Below are 27,586 nucleotides of genomic sequence, written 5' to 3'. Positions count from 1 at the left end.
TGGGAATTGAACCGAGTTTTGTTTTAATTGTCAACGTCAGGGTGGGTTATATTTGGAGTTTGGGATTTATCGCGTGTACTGTAATACTTTGCTTAGATGGTGTTTCTTGTCACCTGAGATGGACCTACTGTATGACCTGATGCCAACTTTATTTCTGTGCCCCGTTTCTCGTCATATGCCGCCGCTTCTCGGCCTAGAATGCACGGAGAAAGTCGGCCAACTCAGAAACCGGAATAGTAGATTTCTAATTACGTCTATGGATATTTTCTCGTCTCCGATGACCAATCGATAAAACAGGAAGGCAAGTTTTGGGGGTTTTAAGTTTCTTTCCTTACCTTTTTATGTTTTATGGTTTCTCAAAATCTTAATTTTTTTTCCCGATACGATAGTAAATCGGATTTTAGTTTGGGATTGATCAGGAGGAATCGCCTTTGCTCTGTGTCAGCAGCCACATCTGAGTAGGGTACGAAATGTTTTCATTGGTGCTAGATTCATGTCATTTCCTAAAACAAGGCATCAAAGTAAATATAGCTTAATAAATATTGACGGAAGTAGTTCCGTCAAAAGTTCACACAATCAATTTCACAAAAAATTGTTCACATCGTGTGAATTGTTTTTGTCCGTTCACAGGTGTATGAATTCCAAATATAAGAGCACGTGACTACCCCTTCAGCCAATCAGCATGCAAGAAACAGTGTAAACTTCAAAGTATGAAATTATATACATGTGTATCATTACTTATTTTTCATCAACACATAAGTTGTAGTGTTGTAAATTCTTCAGGTGGTTATGATACTTTAGCTGATAATTTACTGCTATCACTTATAGTTCGCGTGTCATGTTATCAGATTAACATGATTACATGCGTAAATGTAAGGTGACATATACACCTCCTATGATTGGACAAAACTGTACATCAGGCGCGTGATCTCTTGTCCACGTGATGATAGCTGTTACCATTGAACTATATTGGTGATTACGCCTGAAGCCCTTGGACTAGATAAACTTGACTCGAAAACACACTTGTGTGTAACATTTTCCCTTTTATACTACATGTACTTGCAGTTGATATACATTAGATCAGTAACCCACAACCAGTATAATTATGATATAAAATTCAATTATCTATTAATACTTCGAAATAAGACATTCTTGAGCCATAACATTAACTGACAATAGGTGTCAATATGTTTGTTGCAGAGAATCGCTAGTCTTCATTCAACTCCGTCGATCTTGATAACGCACAGAACAGCATGACAAGAACCGTTTTATCAAATAGATCAAACTTTGACCACGTGTCGCGAGTTGACCCTTGATTGAGCTCTGAGTATTGCTTATACCAACCTACTGTTTGATATTCAACATGCGTACAGACAGCACATCGTTCCACATACATTGATCAGACGAGGTGCTCAGATCATATTGTTGTGATTCTTTGCTCCAAGCATGCCTGCCAACATGGACAGTTATGCATACAATGCATACTGAGACATCAGGTTTCCTACGTGTCTCTGTCGCCAAATATCAATTCTGGTTGCACCATCTGGTAGATTGTTCACCAGCTTCACACTGATCTGTGATAGGCATGGGCACAGCATGGTCCATACATCTGATTCTTGCATCAACCCGTATTTTATTTAATCTATGGAATGATGTTTTCAATAGAAAACAAATCTTCATACAATACCAGCTCCCTGATATTCAAATGACACAAATTTGAACATGTGATATTGTACACGGAAAGCAAATGAGGACATGTGTCATAGTGTGATTGGGATGACTATATCTGCCTTTCGCCATATTATCTGTCTCCAAAGTAATGTCAGTTTGACCTAAACTGTTATCATCTTCACTCACGTGCTGACTCGCCACAGTTAGCGTTTTCTAATAGATATGCATGTACGTGTATTATGTGTGATCCCAGCACCCGCTTGCCTGCTTGCTTGTTTGTTGTTTAAAGTTACGGCAAGTAAGGATTGCTGAAGACCTATTCTATCCCGGATCTTGACGGGTCCTCAGCACAGGCAATACCTGAAGAACTAAAATGACTGTATCATGAAAGATGTGTTGTTGCTATCATATACATGTACACCATCACCTACTGCACATGAATCGTGCTGTTGCATAACCATTTACGTGGTTATAACACTTCCGCGGACAATTTACCTCTCAATAATATATAATACCAAGTATTAGAACGGAGAGGCAAGGTCTAAAAGAACGAAACTGAATGATCCGGGTGGTGTTTAATTACCGTTTCAAACTGAGGTGCAGGGTTCACAGGAGTAACTTTCCATTCCATTTGAATCACTGTTTGCAAGATATACCTTATTTCATGGAGCAAAAAATAATAATCTGTAATCGTAACTATTGATATAGGATTAATAGGATATAATATAACTGTGTGTTATAATACTCCGCTGACTAAAATTGGATTGGGAAGGGGTAATTATTTCTAATGTTCACTAACTGATATTGGTTGCTTCGATCTGGCTCATACATGACATCCACTTTGGTGTAGTCAGAGCTGATAACCTTACAGGTTATCCATTGGCGAGTCAAAGGTTGCTCTTGTTTAAAGCCTTGTTACTGTTCACGGTTGTGAGATATGTCCCACACTCCAGAGTGTGCAGCAACGCACATCTATTACTGATGATCATCAGGGTACTACGCCACTGAAGGTGAGTGGGAAAATCCCTTACATGTTTCGTGAATGAATAACAGTTCTAAAGTTTACTGTTCAAATTAAGAAACTTTGCGCTGCTACATTAAAAAACGATTTAAAGTCATAATGTTGTTACTCGAGCATCGACGCAAAACAACCCACATGATCCTGTAGATATTGGAACGCTATTTTGGTGTGCATGGTTGTTCCGATTGGATACCCGATTATAATTTTTCAAAATATGCGAGTTGATATTATTCAATACGAAGCACATGCTGGAGTAATGCAACGATAACTTTTGATTACCGTACGAACAACATTCCTGACATAATGTTTGGTGACGTCCGATAATAAAGGAGACACATCATATCACTGTTGGCATCATGTTAACATAAAAGCAGCAATATTGCAGCCTGATAGCGATACCTGCCAACAAGGGCTGTAGGCTGTTGATGTAACACTCTTTTCATACGCCAGGTCTTTGTGCGGAAAGGTATTTTGATTTTGAGGTGTCAAATGGACAAATAAAAAAGTCAAGTATTTTTCAGTATCATGGTGGAATTGTATATACCATTTGATGCTTGTGGCTGTTATACTTTTATTTGATCCAAACAAATTAATGGCTCGGCTGTCAAAGGCACCACAATTAACAGTGCAGAGGTAAATACCATAGCCATAACATGATACCCCTATTATGTTTTCTAATCCAGATTTTGACAAATGATTTGTTAACATGATATTCATGTTCATGTGATCAACATGTGACTGAGGCTCAGCCCATATCAATGTTACAAAAACCTACTCTTCCTTTATAACTTGTCTCAGTGCGTACATTGCCTTAGCTGGTGAAGTTACTTTTCCCTTATACCAGTATATTTTCTTAGCTAGTAATGCAACGTTTCCCTTACATCTTGTCCTAGCTTATAAAGTGACTTATGTCTTGCCTTTTGTCCTGCCTTATCATGAATTATTATGATTATTATCACTGGGCTTTTAGCACCAAACCCATGTTCCTTGAGTTGATCAAAGTGATGGATCTGATGCACCTTGATACAACTTAAATGTTTAAAAGAACCCACTCACGACAAAGAGGAAGATCAGATTTGGCTACCTTGTCATGCCTTTGTATTCTATTTCAAAAGATAGGACAGTTTTATCCGAGTAGTTGTGTCAATGATGGAACCATGTGTCATATAAAGTGAGAGTTGGTGGTTGGTTTGTTTGTTGTTTAACGCCGCACTGAGCACTTTTCCAGCTATATGACGGCGGTCTGTAAATAATCTAGACCTGAGGATCGTTATCCGAAGCAATGTTATTAACTGATGAAAAAAATAGACGTGGCAGGAAGACAGACCTGGCCACCATGTGTAATAGCATTGTCATGTTCAACTAGTATTCTTCAACTATATGCTTTACCTTTGCGGTGTAATAACAAAAGCAAGACTTTGTTCGATTAAGTGGAATCGGTAAACTGTGTGACAGCAGATACATTGAGGTTGAACTCCATTTCATGTTTGAACGTAAATCACATAATTCATTACGTGTTATCTATTTCCTTATCTATCCAAATAGTTCAAATGTTGTAAAAATTGCAATGCTATCAAATTACTATCATGATTCAATAATTTGAAATATGTATGTTGAAGACGCCTCAAAGTGCAGGCAATCATTATTACCTAGCGTCATTAACATAATCCCATAACACAAGGATATATGCTGTGTAGTTTTGTTTGTTGTTTTACCTCAGATAGTATCACACATTAGCATTACCCTGTATGTATATGTAGCCATGTGTCATGTCCATCAGGGGCATACGGCTGACAGGTTGTATTGTAGTGTTGTGTAATGGTCTTTCTTATTTCTTTGTCTTGTGTTGTCTCTCATGTTGATACAACAGACTACCTGCACATTGTTGCACCTTCAGTCCAAACATACCAAGTTGCAGCAAGACCAGAATCTGAAGGTTAGATCGCTTGTTTATTTTGGCATACTTATGATTAGTAAAACACAGGAATGCTATGCATATATATGCATGTACATGTGTTATATATATTGAGCAATCCTTGTCTACATATGTGCACATGTGTACATTGTATGCAACGTCGTTAAATTTGAGGCATTCAACCTTTTCAAACTTAATTTAGTTACCTGCTTATTGAGCGCTAGTCGCATTGCTTTTCACAGGTTGACAGTGAGTAACGTTGGTATTGTAACGCATTTGGTGAATATGTGCATGCGTACATGTTGTTGTATATCATATTGTAATGTGCCGCCTAAGATACGTGCACAATAGTTTGATACGTGTCGCTTCGTTTCCTGAAAACATTTCGCGCTCATTTAAGTTTTCTGTCTTTCAGAATGGACACCTTCCCGAAGTGTTCTCTCTGTCAGCAGCAGTTTACCCTGAAAGGTCCAGCCCCCTACTTACTGCCCTGTCTACACGCTGTGTGTGAGACGTGTGTGACATCTGCAGCTGGTGGAGTGATATCATGCTCTACATGTCAGAGGGGGGTCAACCTCACAGACACTCGTCTCCAGAAGGATGCAGTAAGACAGGAGGAGATATTCCACCTGACAGTCAAACATCGCCCCACAGAGCTTCTCTGTACAAATGAAGATGACGGGAACCAGGCTGTGTGCTGGTGTCAGGATTGTGAAGAGTTCCTCTGTGAATACTGCCAGAACATGCACAGCAGCTTCAAACTTACCAAGAACCATGTACTTCAAAACTTTGGTGACATGGGACCGACTGTCTCAAATATTCCATCATATTGCAGTATCCATAAACACCACCCCCTTTATCTGTTTGATAAAAGCTGCAAGAAGTTAATCTGTGCGAGATGTAGGATTGAAGACCACGCAGACCATGAAGTTGTGGACCTGGATGTGGTTGCTGATATTGTAACAAAACAGCTGGACCATCATAAGAATGAGCTCTCAAAGTTACAGGCTCGCCAGCAATCACATATGCAAAGCCTTGGAAGCAAATTCACAGACAAAACACACACTATTTTGAAAAAAAGTATTGGCCACACATTCCAATCTCTGAGATCACAACTTGACCAAAGAGAGAAGGAACTTCTGATCGATCTTGAAAGTCAGACGAAGGAGACCAAGGCAACTCTACATGCTCAACTCACCACCTGTGAAGAAGAATGGAAGACATGCACTGGGGCTTTAGACTACATCGCCAAAGTCTTCCTCTATGCCTCTAAGTCAGACATCGTGGAACTGGAGAGTTATGTAGGAGACCTAACTCGGACCTACCTAGAAACTGCTGCCCCTCAAACACATGTCGTACCTACAGCTGTCTTCAACACCAACAGCTTGTCAACACTGAAATCAACCATATCAGTGTTTGGTGCCATTTTGCCAAGGGAAGTGGATGAGGAATCAGTAAAAGGTATACACATTGAACATCATTGTAGATTTATTCATTCTTTGTATGCGTACAGTTTTTTGCAAGTTCTTGTGACGATCTATTTCGTTTGCAGCCCCTCTGTTTTCTTCATGTGTTTCTCTATCTAAGACTCATGCTTTGTTTCTGAAGATTTAATGTTCGTAGACTGCACATAGCATGTTCCCGGTGTTAATCGTAAGGAGTAATTCGTCTGTTGTTTCAGACAAGGATACTCAAACTGAGGATGACTTTATGGCAGACTTGGAAATGAAACACAAAATGGTGAGTACAATTAGGAAAATCAGGAAATCTTGCGTACACACTGACCAACAAACTGACCAACTACAGGTAGATCCAAAGCAAATTTGCCTCAATCGTCATAACTATGTTTTGTCATATTGAGAGAAAGTGCATCAGACCATTTAACGCTTGTATTTTCGCAGGACCTGACAGAGCTGAAGACGAAAATTGCTTCAGATGAGAAACATATTGAAACCCTCAAAACACTTACAGACAAGCTCAATGTCGAAATCAGAAGCTTGAAATCGGTTTGTTTTTATTACCTAACATGTACACACCTTTAGACGTGTCAGCGTCTATCATTTTATTCAAATATGTTGTGTGAGAGTGTCTTGAAATCTTGATATTGATTGCAACCGTTAATGATTACATGTCTTGGAAATCCTTGACCCATGAGATCCCATGACAGACACGTGCTTTGTTAGATAATACATATGCTATATTTTCAGCGCATTGAGGAGAAGGAAACCACAGAGAAGAGCGCCTCAAACACCATGGATGTCTTATTTGGTAAATTTGTATCAAACTTCGTCTTTAAACCTCCCTTAATCACATTATCTCAGATACATTTGATAACTAAACATGCATCTCCATGTCCGTGAGTGGTAAACAGAGTAAAACCCACACACGAAATCGCCCTGTCTCATCACACATTATGGTGATGTATATATTGATGTTACAGGTGTGGCAAGAGAATGTGGTGTTCATCTGTTGAAGTCAGAAGTTGTAGACAGATCAATGGTGCTGAAGTGTGAGTACATTTATCATGTATCTCCATCGATATAAGTTTTGATGTCCATCGTGTTCAAGTATTATAAAAAGCCAACACGTATGGAACATTTAGTCACCAACTACGATTGAGGGGCATAGAGTAGCTAATTGGATGATGCTGAGGCTAATGAAGGTCAGGCGCTGGCAGTCTTTGTGTGTCATTGGCTTGTTTATCTGGCCCATTTTAATTACTTACAGGACACGTTGGTAACTACATGTATGTACAACATCAGTCATTACAGCTTAATGTTGCTACATGATTAATTCACAACGCTTTGGTGTGACGTTGTTTTATAAATGATTATTTGTATACTCGTATATGCACGGGGTCGGTGTACGGTTCTCTGTAGGAAGTGACAACATGGAGTCGAAGGCTTGCAGTATATACACATTGCTTTAGACAGGTAGATTTATGTATATACAAGAAGCACTAGGTGCCAGGGCAGCAAATTCTGTTGGTGCCACGGATCGCCTAACCTACCCCTAGCTAGGCTGGGGGTGCATTGCTATATTTCTTTGTCACAAGTCCAAATATTTCATATCCATGGTCAACAGACACGGATTAAGTCAACAATATAAACAACAGTAAATAATGAGTGACAAAGTTGCACAGCTCGTTCAGGATGTCTGACAGTCAACGTACAATACAATTGAGATTTGCATATTTTAAGTAATTGCAATTAAGATAATAGACATATATATTTTATGGCTACAGGGTAATTCGCCTTTGTTCATGCAGACAAAGGTCGCCATAACAAATCTTACCCACCATATCATCGTCTTGAAAATGTTTACCTTAAAGTGAACCAATGACAGTTGCCATAAGTAGACATTCCCCCCGCCTATGGTATCACGAAAAATATTAGCCAGAGGGTTGAGTGAGTGTATTGTGATTAACGCCACTTTAAAAATCAATTCTGTTACACGATTTGGTAGCAGCTTAACATAGGTGAAAACCCTGAAGTAATGCAGGTCTTAGACCTTCAACCTACTGATGAAGAACCCATGAGCTGACAAATGATATTCTGGGTTAATTTTGAAATCAAACCAAATATCACCCAATTCTGGCACGCCCCCAGTGGAGGGGCGGGTGACACTGGTTTCAGTGGTTTCCAACAGTGTTTCCAACTGCAGCTATAATTTATCGAGGAAATGAGCAGGAAAATACCGACTGAAATATTCAAGCAACATGACAGCGGTCTGTAAATATTCGAGATCGAGTCTGGATCAGACAATCCAGTTATAGACATTATGAGCATCGATCCACCACGCAATCGGGATAAGATGGCATGCATCATCTATGTCAGCGAGCCTGAGCACCCGCTGTGAAGAAATGAGTGAGGAAAGAAGTGAGGGGGGGTGGGGGAGGGATGGGTGGTGACAGTTCCAACAGTGTTTCTCACTGCAGCTGTAACTTATCGAGGAAATGAGCAGAAAAATAAAGACTGAAAGCATAATCACGAGCACGGAGATTGGGGACACACAAACTGCGAGCACCCTGGCCACCCGACCGCCATCTCAGACGACGTAATGGGGACCTTGAAGGGAAGAAAGACGATGCAATCACTGCCAGGTTGACATTTTTACACGTTTGATGCACCTTCGGGATGTTCTGTATATCGTTCAATATCTGCGAAGTTCGTTCTACTTCTAAGATGTAATATCTGAAACATTTTAACATAAACCTCACAATAATAAAAACCGAGCCAGTATGAAGTTGTCAGTGTTAATCGTGAGTATCATGTACAGGCAGGTACAGTGGACTGTTTAACCGCTAAATTGGTCATGTTGTTACCATTGACACCGTTGTGTATGGTGATGTGCGTGTGTGAATAATTTCAAGTACATCAATATTCTCGTGCCGATAAAGTCACCGTGTTACTGAGACGTGACAATATAGTCTCACAGACTTGGTTCTAAATAACCTGTGTGTCGCTCACGTGTGAAAACAAATGTGTGTTGTGATGTGTTAAGCAGATTATCGTTCCAGTGTAATGAAACTGCTATTGCAACACGTTGAACATTATTTATACACTGTTTGTGACCCTAGTCCCCCAATACGTGGATATCAAGGTTCACACATTAAGATTTAAGACACTGGAACTTCTGCATGTATGTCTTGTCATTGTTCTTGCATCCGCCTCCTAACCTGCCGACATCTCAACTCTTTTATCATTACTTCTTTCGTTTGAACATTATAGACGGCGACTTGCGAAACGGACCATTTACAGGAGTTAATTTATTTTTATGGCGAAATAGAGTTTGAAATATTGCATATAGCATTACTACAAAACAATACCAAGAAGTATCGAGTGATTTGAATGAATGGATGCGACATAGGAAGGACTAGGTGTAACATACTTATCAACAGAACATGTTGGCGGTACATTGCAAGGGTACAAACAATCGTGGAAGGCGACATGCGTGTGTGGTGAAAAACATAAACGTTTGAGATGACTTGATCAATAATGAGTTATTCCCAACAACTGGTCAAGCTGTCGTTTGCTCGACAAGGTCCGAATCAATCTCCCAATGACAATTTGCGGGATTGTTGTCAATTAATGTTGCAGCGGCTGGCCCAATTCGGCTAACGGCAGCCGTTGGCGTCGGCGTACACGTCCCCGGATTATGCGTTATAGGGGAGAGATCAGAACTCATGGCTGCTCATTGCAATATTGTGATGTTTTGCTGTTGGAGGTAGTCATGAACGATACTTTTTCGTCTTGAAAGGCAAAACGTGGACTAGCATGCAGCGAAAACGGAACTACTATCGCCGCTAGCATGCTATCTCGGTAGTACTGTCCAGTGACCGTCTTACATGTATGGACAATATGCAGTGGCGTTCTGGCAGTCATAGTGATCCTGCCCCATATCAGTACAGAGCTCGCAGCGATTTTGACAAAATCAAGAATGACCCCCTAGCCAGTGCACGGAGGTGACCCACGTGAGATGATTCGGGTGTGTTGGGGCGTTAGGTTTTGGTTCAAAAAACTGTTCCATCTCTGGCATCCATATTTCTGGCGTGTCCAATGGACGCAACTCTGCACAGCTAATCGCGGTTTTCTTCTGACGACCGATCGTAACATTTCTCATCATCATGTAGTTTTCGAGAGCATAGACCGTGGCTATAGGTATAGTTACAATCATAGAAAACTGAAGCAAATGATATTGAAATATCACACCATCAATGATGCATTATTCAAAATACAAAATGCACTTAGTGCTGATGAGTAAAATATGACATAGGTCTTGGGTGAGGTGAGGTGAAATTGGGTTTAACGTCGCGTCCATGATTATTGCACTTGTGTGTGGCTGCTTGTAATAGTCCGGACTGATGCCGATTTATATGCTTGCTCACTGAGATACCATGTGGTAGTTTAACATGAATACCCCACTCAGACACAGTATACTGACTCCGAGCCGACCGGTCCTTGTTTTAGCCCCTTAATGTCCAGCCTCAGACAGGGTAACAACAAGTATCATCTTTTAACGTCTTTTCGTATGACGCGGCCGGGGATTGAACCCCGGACCTTAAGCACGCGAAGCTCTAGTAAATAGCGTTATTGACTTGTATTTACAGGTTATATTTTGCTAATTAGGGTTTGCTTCCATTGACAAAAATTATTTAAAAACATTTCCTATTTCATAATAATCAATAAAATTATCCCTACTTGTCACCAAACAGTTATCGCCATGTTTCATGTTATTTCTGAAATATCCCACGTTCAAAGTTAACTGTGCAATAAACTTTGAAAATGGGCAAATGTGTGTATTTCTGTCAGTGGAAAAATCCAATTCTGCTTACGTAGACGGTAGCCGTTGACGTCGGCGTACACGTCCCTGCATTATGCGTTATAGGGGAGAGATCAGAACTCACGGCTGCAAGCTCCTCGCAGCGATAGCCCGTTCGCGGAACTCTCTATTCCATCGCTGCCACCAGTCAATTATTTGAGGGACATACATCTGTTGATTTTCTAATCCTGACAGTCATTCAGTTTCAACATTGCGTACAATCATACAAATGTTATTTGTTATGTCATGGAAAGAGTTAGGTCGCTTTTATTTAAACCTTTCTGTCATTTCTCACTGAAAATACTATCTCACTGCTTTAAATATAACTTTTTCATTTTTCATAACCTGCATCGTGAAACTCTAGTAAACAGCGTTATTGATTTGTATTTACAGGTTATATTTTGCTAATTGGGGTTTTGAAAACATTAACTATTTAATAATAATAAACTTATCCCTACTTGTTAACGAACAGGTATCGCCATTGTTCATGTTATTTCTGAAATATCCCACGTTAAAAGTTTACTGTGCAAAAAACTTTGCAAATGGACAAATGCACGTATTTCTGTGCGTAGAAAAAAATCATTAGCTTCCTGTTATAACGCGACAACAGGGAATCAAAACAGTGGAAAAAGAAATTTTCCGTCGACAAACTGTACCAGTTATCGCCATCATCTAAATAGCACGTGCCGCGTGATAAAGCACACCACTTCACTTTTACAAATTACATTTTTTATTTTCTCTGGTATCGCAAGCTGTTTTTATATTTGTTACAATTAATAAGAAATGCTTTTATCAATTTGTCGTCTGCAAACTGACGTAGACCAATGGGATTTACACACTATATATGTACTACGGATTTCGCGATATATACAGGGTTATTCACATTTTGAAAATAGCTCAAATAGCTTTAGAATTGTTATTGGGGGAAGAAATGACAGACAGAAAGTAAGCTATGACCGAACTGAAAGTGCATCATCATTTTGTTGGATTTTGTTTCCGCGTCACTTAGTCACGTGACACCACCCGCGTGTCTCTTCTAAAGTTGTATTTGTGCAAGGTCATCATATGATTTGTTTTTTAATATTTATTCACAAGAGTATTTTTTTGTTTATCATTTGTAGATAAATATTTCCCTTTTCTAATGAAACCGAGCAAAGGTAAAACGAGATGCGATCACGAGGACTAGCGAGGACTAAGCAATAATTGGTCTTCGTCGACAGCTGGTCACTCTTCAATTTTCAGGGTAACATGCGTGTTCACAGTTAGTTGATGAGAAAGTTCTCTATCCACTCGTAATTCCTACTCTGTGGTATAATAGAAATCAACCTATGTTTTGTCCACGCAATGACATGAGCGCATTTGATCTTAATTTCACAAAACCAAATGTTTGTCGTTATGTTTTCGATGCCAATTTTCAGAAATGACTCGAAAGAGTTTGGCAACAATTGTTCATCAGCTGGCATCTGCTTTTGAAACTGAGATCAATCAAACAGCACGCGCCTCGGCTGGAGCGGTGTCGACATGATTTGCACGTTCTGGGCGGGCGGCTGGTCTATTTCGCACGTGCCGCACGAAGTTTATTCTGACAGCAAAGGGCGAGGACATTTCAAGATATATTTGTATATCTACAATTAATTTAATTGCTGTTTAGTCTCAACATTTTTTCGTTTACAGAAGAACACTATAACATACTCCAAATAATAAAACAGCAGAATGTTCCAGAAATATTTCAAACATGACTTGTTCACTACATTTAATGTCGCTTATTGTTTATTGTGTTATTGACTGTTTGTGTCCTGTTCTGATAATCCTGCCCATCTCACGTGTCCCATCGCCAAGCCCCCCAGCCCCCTAGCCCCCTAGCCCCCTGTGCGTCCTCCAACGCGCTGCACCATACTCCACCAACTACCGGATGACGTCACCAGGTCACGTGACACTGTGATCTAAACATCCTCATTTTAAGCTTCTTCCTCATTATACCGCGTTCACTCGTGTTTCTGTTAAACGACAGTGAACAACTGTGATCGCGAGTATACGCGCTCTGCGTGATTATTGCGCGATGTGTATCCTTTTGTTTTAGTATTTCAGAATCTCCACTGCAAATATTTCAGTGACGAACCTCTTACACCAGACCTGTTACTAACTGATTTTACATTCGGGTTAATAGATTACAGTATACATCCACCAAAACGTAGTACACAGTAGGTCTGATGCACATACTACTGCACTGTGATTATATTACATCATTTGTATGTCAGTACATTGTACTTAGCTGTGCATTCCTTGCAATTAGATATTTGTGTACAACTTTAATAACCCAGTTTGTCTCATGTGTTATTCACTTGTAAACTACATTCATATGTTGTAGGTATACATCTGAAGTATGACAAAGACAGAGTCAATCTCGACTACGTCCACATCAACACAGAAGGAGACCTGGTCAACAGGAAGTCGGACACCAGACCTGCAGGGAAGGGGAGACTGAAGAAGTACCATGGCACATGTAGCACTGCCCCCCTCCCCCGGGCTGGCTGTCCCCAGTACTGGGAGACGGTGAACAGGGTCAGTCTGGAGGAACCACTCACAGGGAGCAACCTCATCCTGGAGGTGGGTGTGTGCAGGGAGGAGCAGAGGGACGTGTCTCATCATATAGGTAGACAACCCAGCTCCTGCTGCATGCAGGTCGTCCGCTGTCCTACACACGGCGGGATATGCAGAAGGACATGGAAGGAGGGGAAGTATGTGCTGTGTCTGCCTGACACTCTCCCCAACACAGCAGGGGCATCACACACACTACATTATGGTGTTGTCTATGATGACGCCAGGAAGAAGATTGTCTTCATTGATGTGAAGGAGAACAAAGTGATATCGAAGTTAGACAATGTAGACTCTAGTCAGCCACTGTGGCCGATGTTCGGGGTGTATATGCCCTCACTGGGTAATGTCAGCATGACACTTGCAGTGGGCAGCGACATCAACATGACAGAGGAGAAGAAAGCAATGATTGTTGGGGCGCTGTCGTGATGGTGACAATGATTGTCAAGACGCTGTCGTGATAGTGACAATGATTGTCAAGGCGTTGTCGTGATGGTGACAATGATTGTTAAGTCGCCGTCGTGATGGTGACAATGATTGACAAGGCGTTGTCGTGATGGTGACAATGATTGTTAAGTCGTCGTTGTGATGGTGACAATGATTGACAAGGGCTGTCGTGATGGTGACAATGATTGTCAAGGCACTGTCGTGATGATCACAATGATTGTCAAAGCACTGTCGGGATGGTGACAATGATCGTGATATGAACACACAGAATTTGTAGCAGATACTTACTGCTCAGAACGACCTACATGACTTGAACATGTCTTCTCTGTGAAAGGTGTTCACCTTCCTGTGTACAAATATCACACAGTAAACAGTATAATGTGTACACAACACAAAACCAGAAGTTTAACTTATGAACTCCTACACCTATCAACTATAACCCCCTGAACCTGTAATCTTGATGTGATATGTGTAAATGTATGTAACATTTAGATAAAAGGTAAAACGTTTTTGTTTGTTTGTTTATTTGTTTGTTCGTTGTTTAAGGCCGCACTCAACAATATTCCAGCTATATGATGATGGTCGTTAACTAATCGAGTCTGGACCAGACAATTCAGTGATTGGCGTCAAGAGCATCCATCTTCACAATTGTGATACGATGGCATGCATCAACCAAGTCAGCGAGCCTCACCATCCAATTCTATTTGTCCCCTCTTACAAGCATAGTCGCCTCTCACAACTTGCATGTGTTGCTGAAGACCTATTCTGACTTTGATCTTCATGGGTGACGTAAATCTATCATTGTACATGGTACGACACACAATCAGGCAAGTCGCTGAACCTGACCAATCGATGGATGCTGTCGCCTCGTTTTGCATGCTGACAGGGGATAGCAGTGGGATTTCTTTAGATGTTTATCAAACAAAATAAAGTAAGTAACATTGCGATAAGCTATTGTTTTGAAAATAATATTTTACTTAAAACTTGCTGATTTGCCGGACGGAGGGCAGTTTAAAAGATGGAGGGCTTCTGCGAATGATTATTACCAGCAAAAATAGCGTTAACGTTATTATAGCTAAAATAGATAGAATTTGTTTTCATATAAATATAAACATCAATATCGGTTTTGAAATATTTACTGCAATCAACAAACAACGAATGCCACTGAAGAACAAATCAGATGACGTCAAAGCTGACTCCCTAACAACGGGAGTCAAGCAATATGAGGGCATTATCAAGTTACAATGGTCCACTCATTTTTGATAAAACGCGGGTAGTTTAACGATTATTCTCCCCATTCTAGCTATTATGCTTGTCATCGTATCCCAATTGCGTAGATCGATGCTCATGATGTCAATCACTGAATCGCTTGGTCAAGATTTGAATATTTATAGATCGCTGTCATATAACTCGAATGTGTCGTTAAACAACAAACAAACAAAAAAATGCATGGGCGTGTGATGACACAGTTTGTAGCAATATGCCGGGGAACACCAGAAATGGACTTTACACATTGTCCCCATGCAAGTGGACAATCGATGTGAAAACTTTAACCATTATAACCTGATTTTGTAATATTATTTCGGAATGTTCCTCAATAACATTTGTTGAATATGTGTACAGTTTCCGAATACGATTTCAAGGCAACAAGCTAGTTTCATGTGGAGATGAAGGTTGAAATAACTCATAAGCTGTTTCATATTTAGTAACATAATGTGAAACATAGTATATACCTTATGCATATGCTGCCACAAACACCATCACCACCAACAACACGACCACCAACACGACCACCAACAAAACGCACAACCACCTACTCCACCAACAACAGCAATACCAACAAGAGCAAGATCAACACCAACAACACAAACAACAACATCAACAACAACATCAACAACCCCAGCAACAACACCACCGACACGACCACCAACAACACGCACGACCACTAACACCACCAACTACACCAATACATAACAACCCCAGCAACAACATCACCGACACGACCACCAACAACACGCACGACCACTAACACCACCAACTACACCAATACATAACAACAGCAACATCAACACCAACACCACAAACAACATTAACATCAACACCAACCCCAGCAACAAACACCACCGACACGACCACCAACAACACCAACACAACACCAACAACGACACCACCCGTTCCTCCGTGTGGAAGCAGGTGGAGAATACATCACCCCAAGTGCATCTGCTGCGACTAAGAAGACCACGAGTTAACAACAGAAGACAACCACGACTTATGGAAGAGAAACTGTGTTAATATAAACAGCAGGATTATGACTGCCTTGATTCTTTGATGAGTTGATGGTATGCCGGGGGTATGAAATAACCTTGGTCACGGTTGATCGACGGTTTGAGTCTTTTGATGTTGATGGCTTCTTGTATTTTTGTGATTTTGAAGTCTTTGAGGTTGGTGGTGAGGGCTTTTGACTTTATCCCACTGGATGCTTTGGCTTGGGTTGTCATGGATATGGTCTGGATATCGCCGTCTGACGTAACGTCCTTTGATTCCCCTATCGAACTAGACGTACATGTAGTTGCGTCGTTTAAGCTGTCTGACGTAACGTCGTCGGATTCCCCTTCCGAACTAGACGTACATGTAGTTGCGTCGTTTAAGCTGTCTGACGTAACGTCGTCGAGTTCCCCTTCCGAACTAGACGCACATGTTGAAGCGTCCCTGTCTCTGTCTGACGTGGCAGCTTTGGTACCCCATTCTTTAGAACTTTCTTCTTTTTTTAAAAAAAACCCTTTTTATCATCATATTGTACTGAATGGCCAAATATTATAAAATTTGTAAAACTCTTATCAACAACAAACACACAGGATCTAAAGAATGTATCGAGATTTATTGTAAAAATGTCCATTCGTATATAAAAATGCTAGGTAATCACATGTTGTTATTAACTGCCATCTTGTCTGCAATTTGTACATATACATAATTATTTATTGTAATGTGCTCTTTGACCACCTTTAGTGTTTTTTTAGAATAAACTGATTCTGATTCTGATTCTGAACACACTACATTTTGGTAGAGATTTCTTATGATTATGGAAATGCTGTTTTTTCATCTTAGTTAAATGCAATCTGCTAAATAAAATTATGTTACCGATCATTATATTGTTATTTGCTTACAAATTTGTACGTCAATTTAATATTTACTTTTTGTGGTCGCACTGTGGATGAAATACTTACGTTTCCCAGAGGTGGTGAGGAGAAATAGGGTTTAACGTCGCGTCTAAGATTATTACACTTATATAGCGACGTACGTGCGTGCGTGCGTGCGTGCGTGCGTGCGTGCGTGCGTGCGACCGTCTTATTTCTTATAAAGCACATTGGATTCCAATCTCAGGTTATCACAGAATGTTATGGAGTTCACAGTATCTCGACATCGGAGAGAAGCGTTCGTAAAATAGCACGTCTACAATTTAACCGAGAATGCTGTGTTGATATGAGATCTTGGATTAGTTTTGCTCTCCTAATGGCGTGTGTGCTGAGATATAATAAAAATTATCGAAAAAATCAGATCAGGCGCTAATACAACCGTATGACGCGGAACCTCGTTTTCAATCGGTTATCGGCTCAACACGTGGTTTTCGGACATTGGTCGAAGTGTGTCATCTCGGTATTGGCGCCTCTGACTGTTGTCCGGGACATGACCATCGATCTTACATACCTTGGTTTGGAGTCACTTGGATAGTTCTTGGACGTTTCAGTGACGTGCGATGTAGAGAGAGAGAGAGATAGAGAGAGAGAGGGGGGGGGGGGGGGGGGGGGGGGTAGGGAGAGGGAGGGAGAGAGAGAGAGAGAGAGAGACACGGGGGAGAGAGAGAGAGGGGGAGAGGGAGAGCGCAAATCGTCCTGTATGTCGTCGGTGGGTTGACTCAAATATTTACAGACCGCAGTGATATAGCTGGCACATGGCTAAGTGCGGCGCGTAAATACAAACAAACACACATACATATCATCATCATCATCATCATCATCATCATCATCATCTGCTCAATGTTATAAGAGGGAAATCAATAGAGGACAGTTGTCTTGTCTTGTCAGATCTGGAATGTGTTACTCTTATCAAGTGACTGGTATTTTCACGAGTGAGGCAGCCACAAGTTATTCTCATAACTTGGCAGATAAGATAAACATTTTGTTTGACGAGAAAATTAAAAATGTTCCGCTTATCATGTTTTTGTGGACTGAAAGTCGTTCGGGAATGAAGCGCTATTTCTATATGTTATTTTACTCGAGTGGAACATCGATTATATATACTCTTCTAAAAAAGAAACGCTAAGCCAGTTTTGTGTGAGGTAGGAAAATACATTTACACGAGCAACCGTACAAGGTATGGAGCCAAAATGTTTTGGGGAGAACACTTGGTGATTGTAGTCATCTTAGTTATCGGTACATAGGAAAAGTCATAGGTCAAGGTCCGTTGGAATCGCTAGCGGCCTGACATCTCCTGCCCATGGAAGAGACGAGTATGCGAATCACATCCTGGAAAATGGTAGCCCACTCGGCCTGCAACGCAAAAGTCAACAGCTGCAACCTGGTTGACGTCGGCGTAGCCGTCTATCCAATTCATCCCACAGGTGCTCAATCGGGTTCAAATCCGGGGATCTGGAGGGCTAGGGAGAACATCAACGTTGTTGTTGTGTAGACAGGCTCTTGTGATCCGTGCTGTATGCAGTCGAGCGTTGTCCTGTTGGAATACACCGTTGCCGTTGGCTGCAATTGGGGGGACGTGTGGTAGGAGAATTTCGTTAATATATCATTGAGCCGTAAGATTGCCCTAGATATCAACCAACCCTGTCCTGCCATTATGAGAGATAGCCGCCCACATCATAACGCTACCCCCACCAAACCTTTCCCACTTCCTGTACGCAGTTTCCGGCGTAACGTTCTCAACGACGTCTGTAGACCCGTGCTCTGTCATTCCCTCGACGAAGGAGAAATCTTGATCCTCAAAATAACGCTTGAACAGGACGTCTTGCTCGTAGACATGCTGCTCTTAAACGGTTTCGTAAGGTCTGGTCGGAGATTCTGACTGATCCCATAGCCTTGTGATGGTGCTGGGTGCCACATTGAAAACCCTGACTACAGCTGATAGGGATTCCCCTGTCTGCAAACGGTCTATTACGATGTTTGCACTTCTGTTAATCTTGGCATGTTGTTGAACTGTCACTGTTCGATTGACGCAAATGCCAGGCATTAAAAAACCCTGCTCTTTAATACCGTTCATAGTGTTGCTGCACGTGCAGTACGTGCAGCTTCATGGCCCTTTTCTAAATACTCTGGGTGCGATTTTCTGAATCGTGTTTCCCGACTAATGGTTTTCATGTCCTTGTTGTGATCATGTTGATCCGGGAAATGTGTCACTGACACTATAACACATTAAACCACTTAGGTTTGCACCTCTTGCTCCGCTAATTTTGATCTTATTGCCAAAAAAATCTGTATCGCGTTTCTTTTTTTGAAGAGTATATTTGGGGATGCATACAGTATTTCCTCACTTAATGATTAAACAAAGTCAGCATATAACAGATATACCGCTAGGTTATGTTTAAGTCAAAGCATCTACTCACCAGCTTTTGATCCGTGAAAATGCTTTGTTGAAATAGGTCATCAGCAACCCATGTTTGCCACAAAAGTTGACTATGCTTGTCGTAAGAGGCAGCTAACGGGATCGGGTGATCAGGTTGGCTGACTTGGTTGATGCATGTCATCGTATTCCGATTGCCTGGATCGATGCTTATGACTCGACTTTTTACAGACGGGTTTATTTCGGTTATATCAGCACAAGGTAAAATAAAGTGGTCCTTGCAGTATGTCACTTTGGATATAAACACAAACATGTATAAGGTGCAGACAAACCGAGAGTAATAATCAGAGATTCTAGTCCAGGTGGGTAAATCAGTGGAAGGAATTGTTCATTTGATGGTTAATGAACTATATCAGATCATCGATATACCTGAAGCTTAAAGAGGCACTGATCTAAAGCAACTCCCCGGGACTGGTTGTTACCTTTGTTTTTGTTGTTTCCCCTAGGGTACCCGGATGATATAGCAGAAATCTAGACTAGCTCGCGACCTCTGCTGCCTTGTAAGCGCATTTGTCACTTTTATTGATAGTATAAGGACGTATGGTCACATTGATCAACAAAAGGAAATACAATTTGGGAAAATAAAAAGGAAATGTAGGTATCTTTGTGGGTAGCATCGGTAATGATGACGAAGTTTTGATATGTCACTTGCTTGGTAATTTTGCGATTTTCGTTTACACTATTTTGACTTGCTACACAAAGTAACTATTTCACCTGAGCATTGCTCCCTTTATAGTGTATATATTTTTACAGTCAAAATGTGTAACATTTACACTTAGAAAATGTATTTAACGCCTGAATATTTAGTTTTACAAATTAACTGAGAAATATGTCTATCTGTATTATTATGATAACGAATTCCAAACATTTTTTATGATTAATATCATCACCAAGTGACTGAAAATGTAAGGATTAAAAGATTGTTTGGCTTCTAATCCTAGCATAAATAATCTATTGTGCTCTCTGGGGCCCTTTTGAACGTCTCAATCATTTTTAGTTAATCTATTAAATAAATGGGCATATTTTTCAGTCTATTTTTCAAATATTTAGACATTTTATAAATTGCCTGAGTGAATCGCATTTTACATATTGACTGTAATATATACAAGCTTAGGAAAGACTTGTGAAAACAACGTCTATCGCGCATCGAAGAACTTCCCAACCAAGACGTAGAGGAACAAGAATGATTCTGTTCAATGCTACAGCAAATGAATGAAAACGAAATGCAAATATCATAATTACAAACTACCAAAGTTATGGACAATTTTAGGCAGCTCCCTTGTTCGAGGAATGTATCTGTGAATATCCACATAAAGGAACAATATCCCGTACATCTGCAGTTGTACAACGAAACTTTTTTCGATGTCACGTGTCTCTGTAACAATCAAATATTTTAAAATGTATATGTAGCGTTTCGGGATAGTATAACCCGTGTTCGTTTCTCAACTGACCACTTGGTTTTTTTCAGTTGATTCACATAGGTGTCAAGTCCCAAAGGTCAGCTGAGAAAGCCCACGTGACAACTATTTTCATAATATCCACGGTTTTTAAAAAATCCTTTGAGTTAGATAACAATGAGCAATCAATCAACGTATTATCGGTTAACCTTTGAATATAGTATTTTGTTTTTACATCGGTACATCACGCCATGATATGAGTGTATTCCATCTGCTTTAGTAAACCTACACTTACTTTTGACATGCCCACTTTGCAAGAAAACAGTCATTAATCAATCAACGTATTTTCTGTTGATTCTTTGATGGCTAGGAATGATCCGTTGATTTACAAAAAAAGTATATCAACTGATCATTCATCTCCTGCTGGGCTGCTGCCACGGGCATATTACAAAACACACATTTTACCTCACTTCAAACCTGGATTTAGTTTGAATAATTACCCCAGACACAAGAAATTCAAAACAGGAACCTTTACCAGGTAATCTGAGTGGTGCTACCACTAATTATACCTGTAATAAATTCATTAACTGAGCATCAAGTGAATGACGACAAATACACAAGTGTAGGGTTATACCAGAAAACATGGATGACAACAGACAGTAGTAATCGTATCAGCCACGCAATCCGAACATGCTTTCACTGCAGGTTTAAGTTAAACGTCTTAGTCAGATTAGCTTGTTTTGACTTTGCCAAACCGAGCAGATATTCCAGTTCGTATTCATAAAGAAACAAATCAGCAAGAAGCGGAACACAATAGGTCACCATGGGGATGCCTACTTCTTGCCTAAATGTCTCACCCCCACATTTTACAGAGAAATTATCAAAGAGGAAGTCCAGCATTTCACAAATGTTTTTCTCAGTAATATTCAGATGTTATTTACTTTCAATTTGACAAATTGCCCTGAATCTCTGAAGATAGATATGTGACTGTATCTCTGGTCACTGCGTTTTGCAACAAAAGCCCCATGGGTCACGGAATCAGGTTTTTCCTTAAGTTTGTTATGTGGGATAGAGGTGAAGAAATTACTTTAACAGAATTGAAGCAAATCCTTTGAGGTTTCGAAAATACACATGGTATTGTTTGTTTGTTGTCTAACGCCTCACTCAGCAAAATTCCAGTTACATGACGGCGGTCTGTAAAATATCAAGTCTGGACCACACAATCAGACAAGCTACCTCCACTCGGTTCATGATTTGATTGGTGTGATTACACATTAATACAAGTCCATGCCGTGATGTATTCCAAGCACATGCTCTCTGCAAATATTAGTGCATGTGCAGGAGATAGGACAACAGTTTGTGACATGAATGAGAATCGACCTTTAGATGGGAAACGCAGTACTGTTTTATCGAATATATATTTTCCAAATGACATTTTCCTTAAATGGGTAGGGCGGGGGCTTTGGTATGATTATCGTTTTCCATTTCGATTGTCTTTGCTATTGACTGTTTGTTCGTTGTTTAACGCTGCACTCAGTGATATTCCAGTTGTATGACGGCGGTCTGTAAATAATCGCATCTGGACCAGACAATCCAGTGACTGATATCATGAGCATCGATCCACACAATTGAGATACGAAGACGTGCATAAACCAAGTCAACGAACCTGACCACTCGATCCCGTTCGTAGCCTCTTACGACAAGCATAGTGACCTTTTACGGCAAGTATGGGTTGCTGAAGACCTATTTCTTTTTACTGAAATATATCAGAGCGAACAGGCTGTGGCTACCTTTGCATGTGTTTGTGGCGGATGCCAACGGAGCATGAAACGCTCAACTTTTTGCGAGCACCTGGTATCATAACAGTTTGATAGTGATACATGAGATACGAATGGAATTGGGTGTCTTCACAAATTATATAAACTGTGAAATATAACAAACCAACGGAAAACGCCCCAATACCTTAAAAATGCCGAGGGTCAAACTGATAACGCGATTCGGATAGTTCACGGCCAGTGTGGCTTGTAATACTGGTCAGGGTTATGCAAACAAATTTAAGACTTAACCCCTTATCAGTCTAAACTAATAATCCCATGTACCACGCCTACACGCGTATACTGGTCAGCATTCCTTCTTCAACCTGAACCGAACCCGTAAACACCTTTATCAAGAGTGCCTCGGTCAAGTTCAGTTATGTAAGTGTAACCAAAGTTATAACAACATCATTGACAATATAATCAGAAAATTAGACCATCTGCGATAGCTCAGTCACACATAACTCTGTGGCTGACAAATCAACTATTATTCACACAAGTAAGCAGCGTGCACTATCTTTATGTAGAAAGTCCTGAAGGTACACTGACCATTTCGGCAATGTGGCTACAACCAGATACTATACGGTAAGATCTTGATGCATTTTTAACTTTTTAAATGTCATGCTTCACATATACTACACTTGTGTGAATGTCTACCTTGTGAATGTGTCGCATTCAGATAGAGACTGTAGGATGAATTGTATGAGTGAGTGAGTGAGTTTGGTTTTATTCCGCTTTTAGAAATATTCCAGCAATATCACGGCGGGGGACACCAGAAATGGGTTTCACACATTTTCCTTCATGTCGGGAATCGAACCCAGGTCTTCGGCGTGACGAGCGAACGCTTTAACAACTAGGCTACCCGACCGCCCCAGAATTGTATGAGTACTATTAAATCCTTCGTAAGCTGCATGCACATTGTGATTCTGCTGTGTACAAATCAATCTGCATCAGTCATTGTGAATCCTTTTATATTTGTTAATTCTTCGTACATCTGTTTATATATAATTGATTGTAATCATTCTCAATCTCATTAACATCAGATTTTAGTTTTCGCTACCGCTAAGCAATCATTTAAAAACATCCAAATTAGGTCAGAACGACCTTTCATCCGACCAATCAGAGAGTCACTTACCAGATCAGGAACCCCGAAAAGTTTAACACGGGGTATTCCGCACGACAGTTTCGTGCTGTACGACTGATTCCGTCAAACTCATCGTCTAGCTCTCGCTACAATTGGATAAACATTTGAACGGAAGAGACTTTGCACAGCCATTGGGAAGTACAGCCATACAATTCCGATATCTGTTATACATTCCAGAACGTCCTTTAGATCTGTTTTAGGATATTGAACGTTCCAGAACGTTCTTTAGATCTGTTTTAAAATCTTGAACGTTCCAGAACATTCTGTAGATCTGTTTTAAAATATTGAACGTTCCAGAACATTCTGTAGATCTGTTTTAAAATATTGAACGTTTCAGAACGTTCTTTATATCTGTTTTAAAATATCTAACGTTCCAGAACGTTCTTTAGATCTGTTTTAAAATATTTAACGTTTCAGAACGTTCTTTATATCTGTTTTAAAATATTTAACGTTTCAGAAGTCAACGTTCTTTAGATCTGTTTTAAAATCTTGAACGTTCCAGAACGTTCTTTAAATCTGTTTTCAAATCTTGAACGTTCCAGAACCTTCTTTAAATCTGTTTTCAAATCTTGAATCGAGAACTTTGTCAAAGTTCTTTTTTCAAAGCGTAGTCTTGAATGGAAGTGGCCAGTTCGAATCAAGAGCCTTTATAACAACAGAAAATTTGTTTCTGATTGGCTAATGTTGACTTCTTGTCATTCATTGGTCGGTCATAGTTCGCAAAAAGTCGTTCTGACGAGACATGCAACGGAATGTCCTTACACTTTTATTTAGCGGCAGCGAGAGCTAAGATCTTATTCTAAAGAGATTGTAATTATTATGTAATCGACTATAAATTGTAGTTGATTCTGTGCCTGACTAATACACTCCAGTATATTAACCCAGGGCTTGTGCAATTGTGCTGGTTGGTCGTGCACAGTGGCACTTCTGATATTGCTAGTGGCTAATATCATCATCTAACAATGAACCACTTGTTAACTGCATTGTCATCAACGTTCAATTCAATTCTTTTCAGTGTTGTATTAAAGGCCACAGGCTCATATATAACGGAGTTAAATGATACATTTTATACATATCACACCCAGAACGACTATGTACATTCCAGGAAGTAGTGTTTCATTCAGTACAAACTTGCATTAATACTAATCTGTATTTGTCCAGTCCTTGTTTTAACATGATTACCCTCTGTGTGAAAATAACCTTTTTGTCTACAATATGATTGCACTGTTAAACAAATAGACATGTAGACAACTCGGGCCACAACTATATATATTGGGATGGTCACCTCAAATAAGACAACATACACAATGAAATTTTAAAATATTCAAAATTATTATAATTGTTAACATATTCAACTGCAAATTATCGATAATAATAACGGTTATCTCAATATCATAATCATGACGTACATATGTACAATTATAGAAATTAAAATGCTTTAGTGAGTGAGTATGGTTTTACGCCACTTTTATCAATATCACGGCGGGGGGCACCAGAAATGGGCTTCACACATTGTACCCATGTCGGGAATTAAAATGCTTTAGAAAGTTCGGGTGATATATTCAGTCACGAGTATCAGGTAATTCATGAGCATGGAATCAGCGAGTGTGATTTAACATGCAATAATGACGGGTGTTGAGATGTAAAACAACAGAATATTACTAGTTGAGTATGAACTGTGTTATACTGTTTTTAGATGTATATAATATCGGTAATTCCTCGTTAGTGATTCTTTGCAATTCCCACAACAATATCCTATGTCATCTGATCGGCACGTCAGCGACCGCTATAGCAAGTTAATGCATTCAAATATGCAAATATTTCATTCAAATCACTATGACGAGACAGAAGCGTTATTTCCCGAGGCACAGATGTGTGGCACCGGTCATAAGAAACATTCATTTGGACAGAGGTAGTATGCGTCTGTTTCTGTTGTATGATTCAACTAAATCTTTACAGTTGTGGTTTCTTATAATTAACATATTGTAAATGTTTCTTCTGATATTGAAAGATGTTCACGCTCATTAAGATACACATTTCATTTAAATCTTCCAAGAGTGGGGTTTATTTGGTAATTCCAAAATATGCATTTTTCCTTCGGACACATCCGATGGCTATTTCAAAATATGCATTTGTCCCTACTGTCCGAAGTGGTTTAATATTTCTTTGGTTCTATAATGCATACTTTTTATGTGTTTTTATATCTAGTTTGTGTCTTGCATAACATAATCAGATAATGATTTGTATTTTCAACTTTTAGGACCGTGATTTTGGGGTTATTCCTGAATATGCATTTCTACTTCTGTCAGGAGGGATATGATATTTTGGGGTTCAATACCTAAAAATATTAAATGGATTTCTTTTTTTTACTTTGACATTGAAAACTATTTTATATAAAATCAACTAGATCGCATTTGAAGCTATTTTATTATTCTCATTGAAGACAACATTATTATTTCTTTAAGAAATGCATGTTTTAAATGATTTATTTGTTACATACTCACGGGTACACCAGACAATAATCCTTTTAGCTTCTGTTGCTGCATATGTTGATAAATAATTCAGCCCCGCCTCTTACGGCAAGCAAAGGTTGCTGAAGAACTTTTCTACACCGGGCCGTCACGGGTTGACGAATGTGTAACGGCTACTTATTTTACTGTTACAATCTATAACATTTAGTTTGCTATTTGTACGACGTACTGCTTTACTCCAAGCTCCGAGACCCGTGTGACTAAGTTGCGATTACACGCCGACAACCGTGCTTCTACATGGTCCATTACAATTAGTTGTGACGGCAACTGCTTTAAACATGGAGGGTGCAGTGCACACATTGCCGCCATGATTTGATAATACTGTGTGAGATTTTGATGGATTCTTTTAAAATCGACATCCACCCAATAATTAAAACTGACCATATTTTTTTGAAATATTAATCTTGTTTATTTAGCACCATTACTAATCCTGAACGTTACCATAAATATTTTCAATTGCCATTTGGTGCAGAACTGAGGTTGGCGTGTTTAGCTTCCTGTACTCCGCTTTAAGGCCCGACAATGCATGTCTAATTATTTAAAAGACGAATATACTGCCACTTTGGATGTCATCTTATTTGCGAATACTTATCCATACTCAACCATACTCACCTAAATTCTCCATAGTTTATAGAAAACGATGTATGATGTAGGTAAAGGTACATTGTGTACACGTATGCTTATATATTTTTGTTTTAATCCCAACAGAATGTTTCCCAATGCCCAGTCCATCTTGAGAGGAACGACATCGTCCAGAGATGGCAAGAGTGTTCTCAACACATTGAAGTCCACGCCGATGGTATCAAATCTTCAGATTGCCTTCTTACCTTAGCATCCAAAGACCTTTCCATATACTTCAAGAATTTTCGAAAACCCCAAGACATTCCTAGACACCGCAAGACCTTGTTTTCTCAAGGCCTTTAAGCGCATCCCAATACATCCCAACGGATTCCAAGACAGGCATACCCGTCCCAAGAGATTATCAGGCATCCCCAGATTTCTCTGAGCATCACAAAAGTTTCCAACGCATCACAAACGCATCCAAGCATCAAAAGACTCATCCCTTGCAAAGACTCACTTGGATCGATAGGAAGAGAAACGA

At 39.9% G+C, this 27,586-nt stretch overlaps 1 protein-coding gene across 1 annotated transcript; it reads left to right on the top strand.

Moving 5' to 3' along the window:
- Positions 1 to 2,629: 2,629 nt before the first annotated feature.
- LOC139447217 (uncharacterized) lies at positions 2,630 to 14,436 on the top strand. The gene is made up of 7 exons (XM_071228442.1): positions 2,630 to 2,681; positions 5,023 to 6,068; positions 6,289 to 6,347; positions 6,509 to 6,613; positions 6,815 to 6,861; positions 7,022 to 7,116; positions 13,297 to 14,436. The coding sequence occupies exons 2-7, from the start codon at positions 5,024 to 5,026 to the stop codon at positions 13,950 to 13,952; spliced, it is 2,007 nt and encodes a 668-aa protein (XP_071084543.1). The 5' UTR covers positions 2,630 to 2,681; position 5,023; the 3' UTR covers positions 13,953 to 14,436.
- Positions 14,437 to 27,586: the final 13,150 nt, after the last annotated feature.

This window comes from Haliotis cracherodii, unplaced genomic scaffold, assembly GCF_022045235.1.
Source record: "Haliotis cracherodii isolate W230 unplaced genomic scaffold, xgHalCrac1.p SCAF_7, whole genome shotgun sequence".
Lineage (NCBI taxonomy): Eukaryota > Metazoa > Mollusca > Gastropoda > Lepetellida > Haliotidae > Haliotis > Haliotis cracherodii.
Note: the sequence above shows the minus strand (reverse complement) of the source record. Positions and strands in the feature narration are given on the sequence as shown.

What these genes read in the sequence shown, in the direction of transcription:
- LOC139447217 (XM_071228442.1), top strand. Translation starts at nt 5,024, where the DNA reads ATGGACACCTTCCCGAAGTGTTCTCTCTGTCAGCAGCAGTTTACCCTG. An exon ending in TGGAAATGAAACACAAAATG is followed by an intron (nt 6,348 to 6,508) that starts GTGAGTACAATT and finishes GTATTTTCGCAG; the next exon opens with GACCTGACAGAGCTGAAGAC. An exon ending in AAATCAGAAGCTTGAAATCG is followed by an intron (nt 6,614 to 6,814) that starts GTTTGTTTTTAT and finishes CTATATTTTCAG; the next exon opens with CGCATTGAGGAGAAGGAAAC.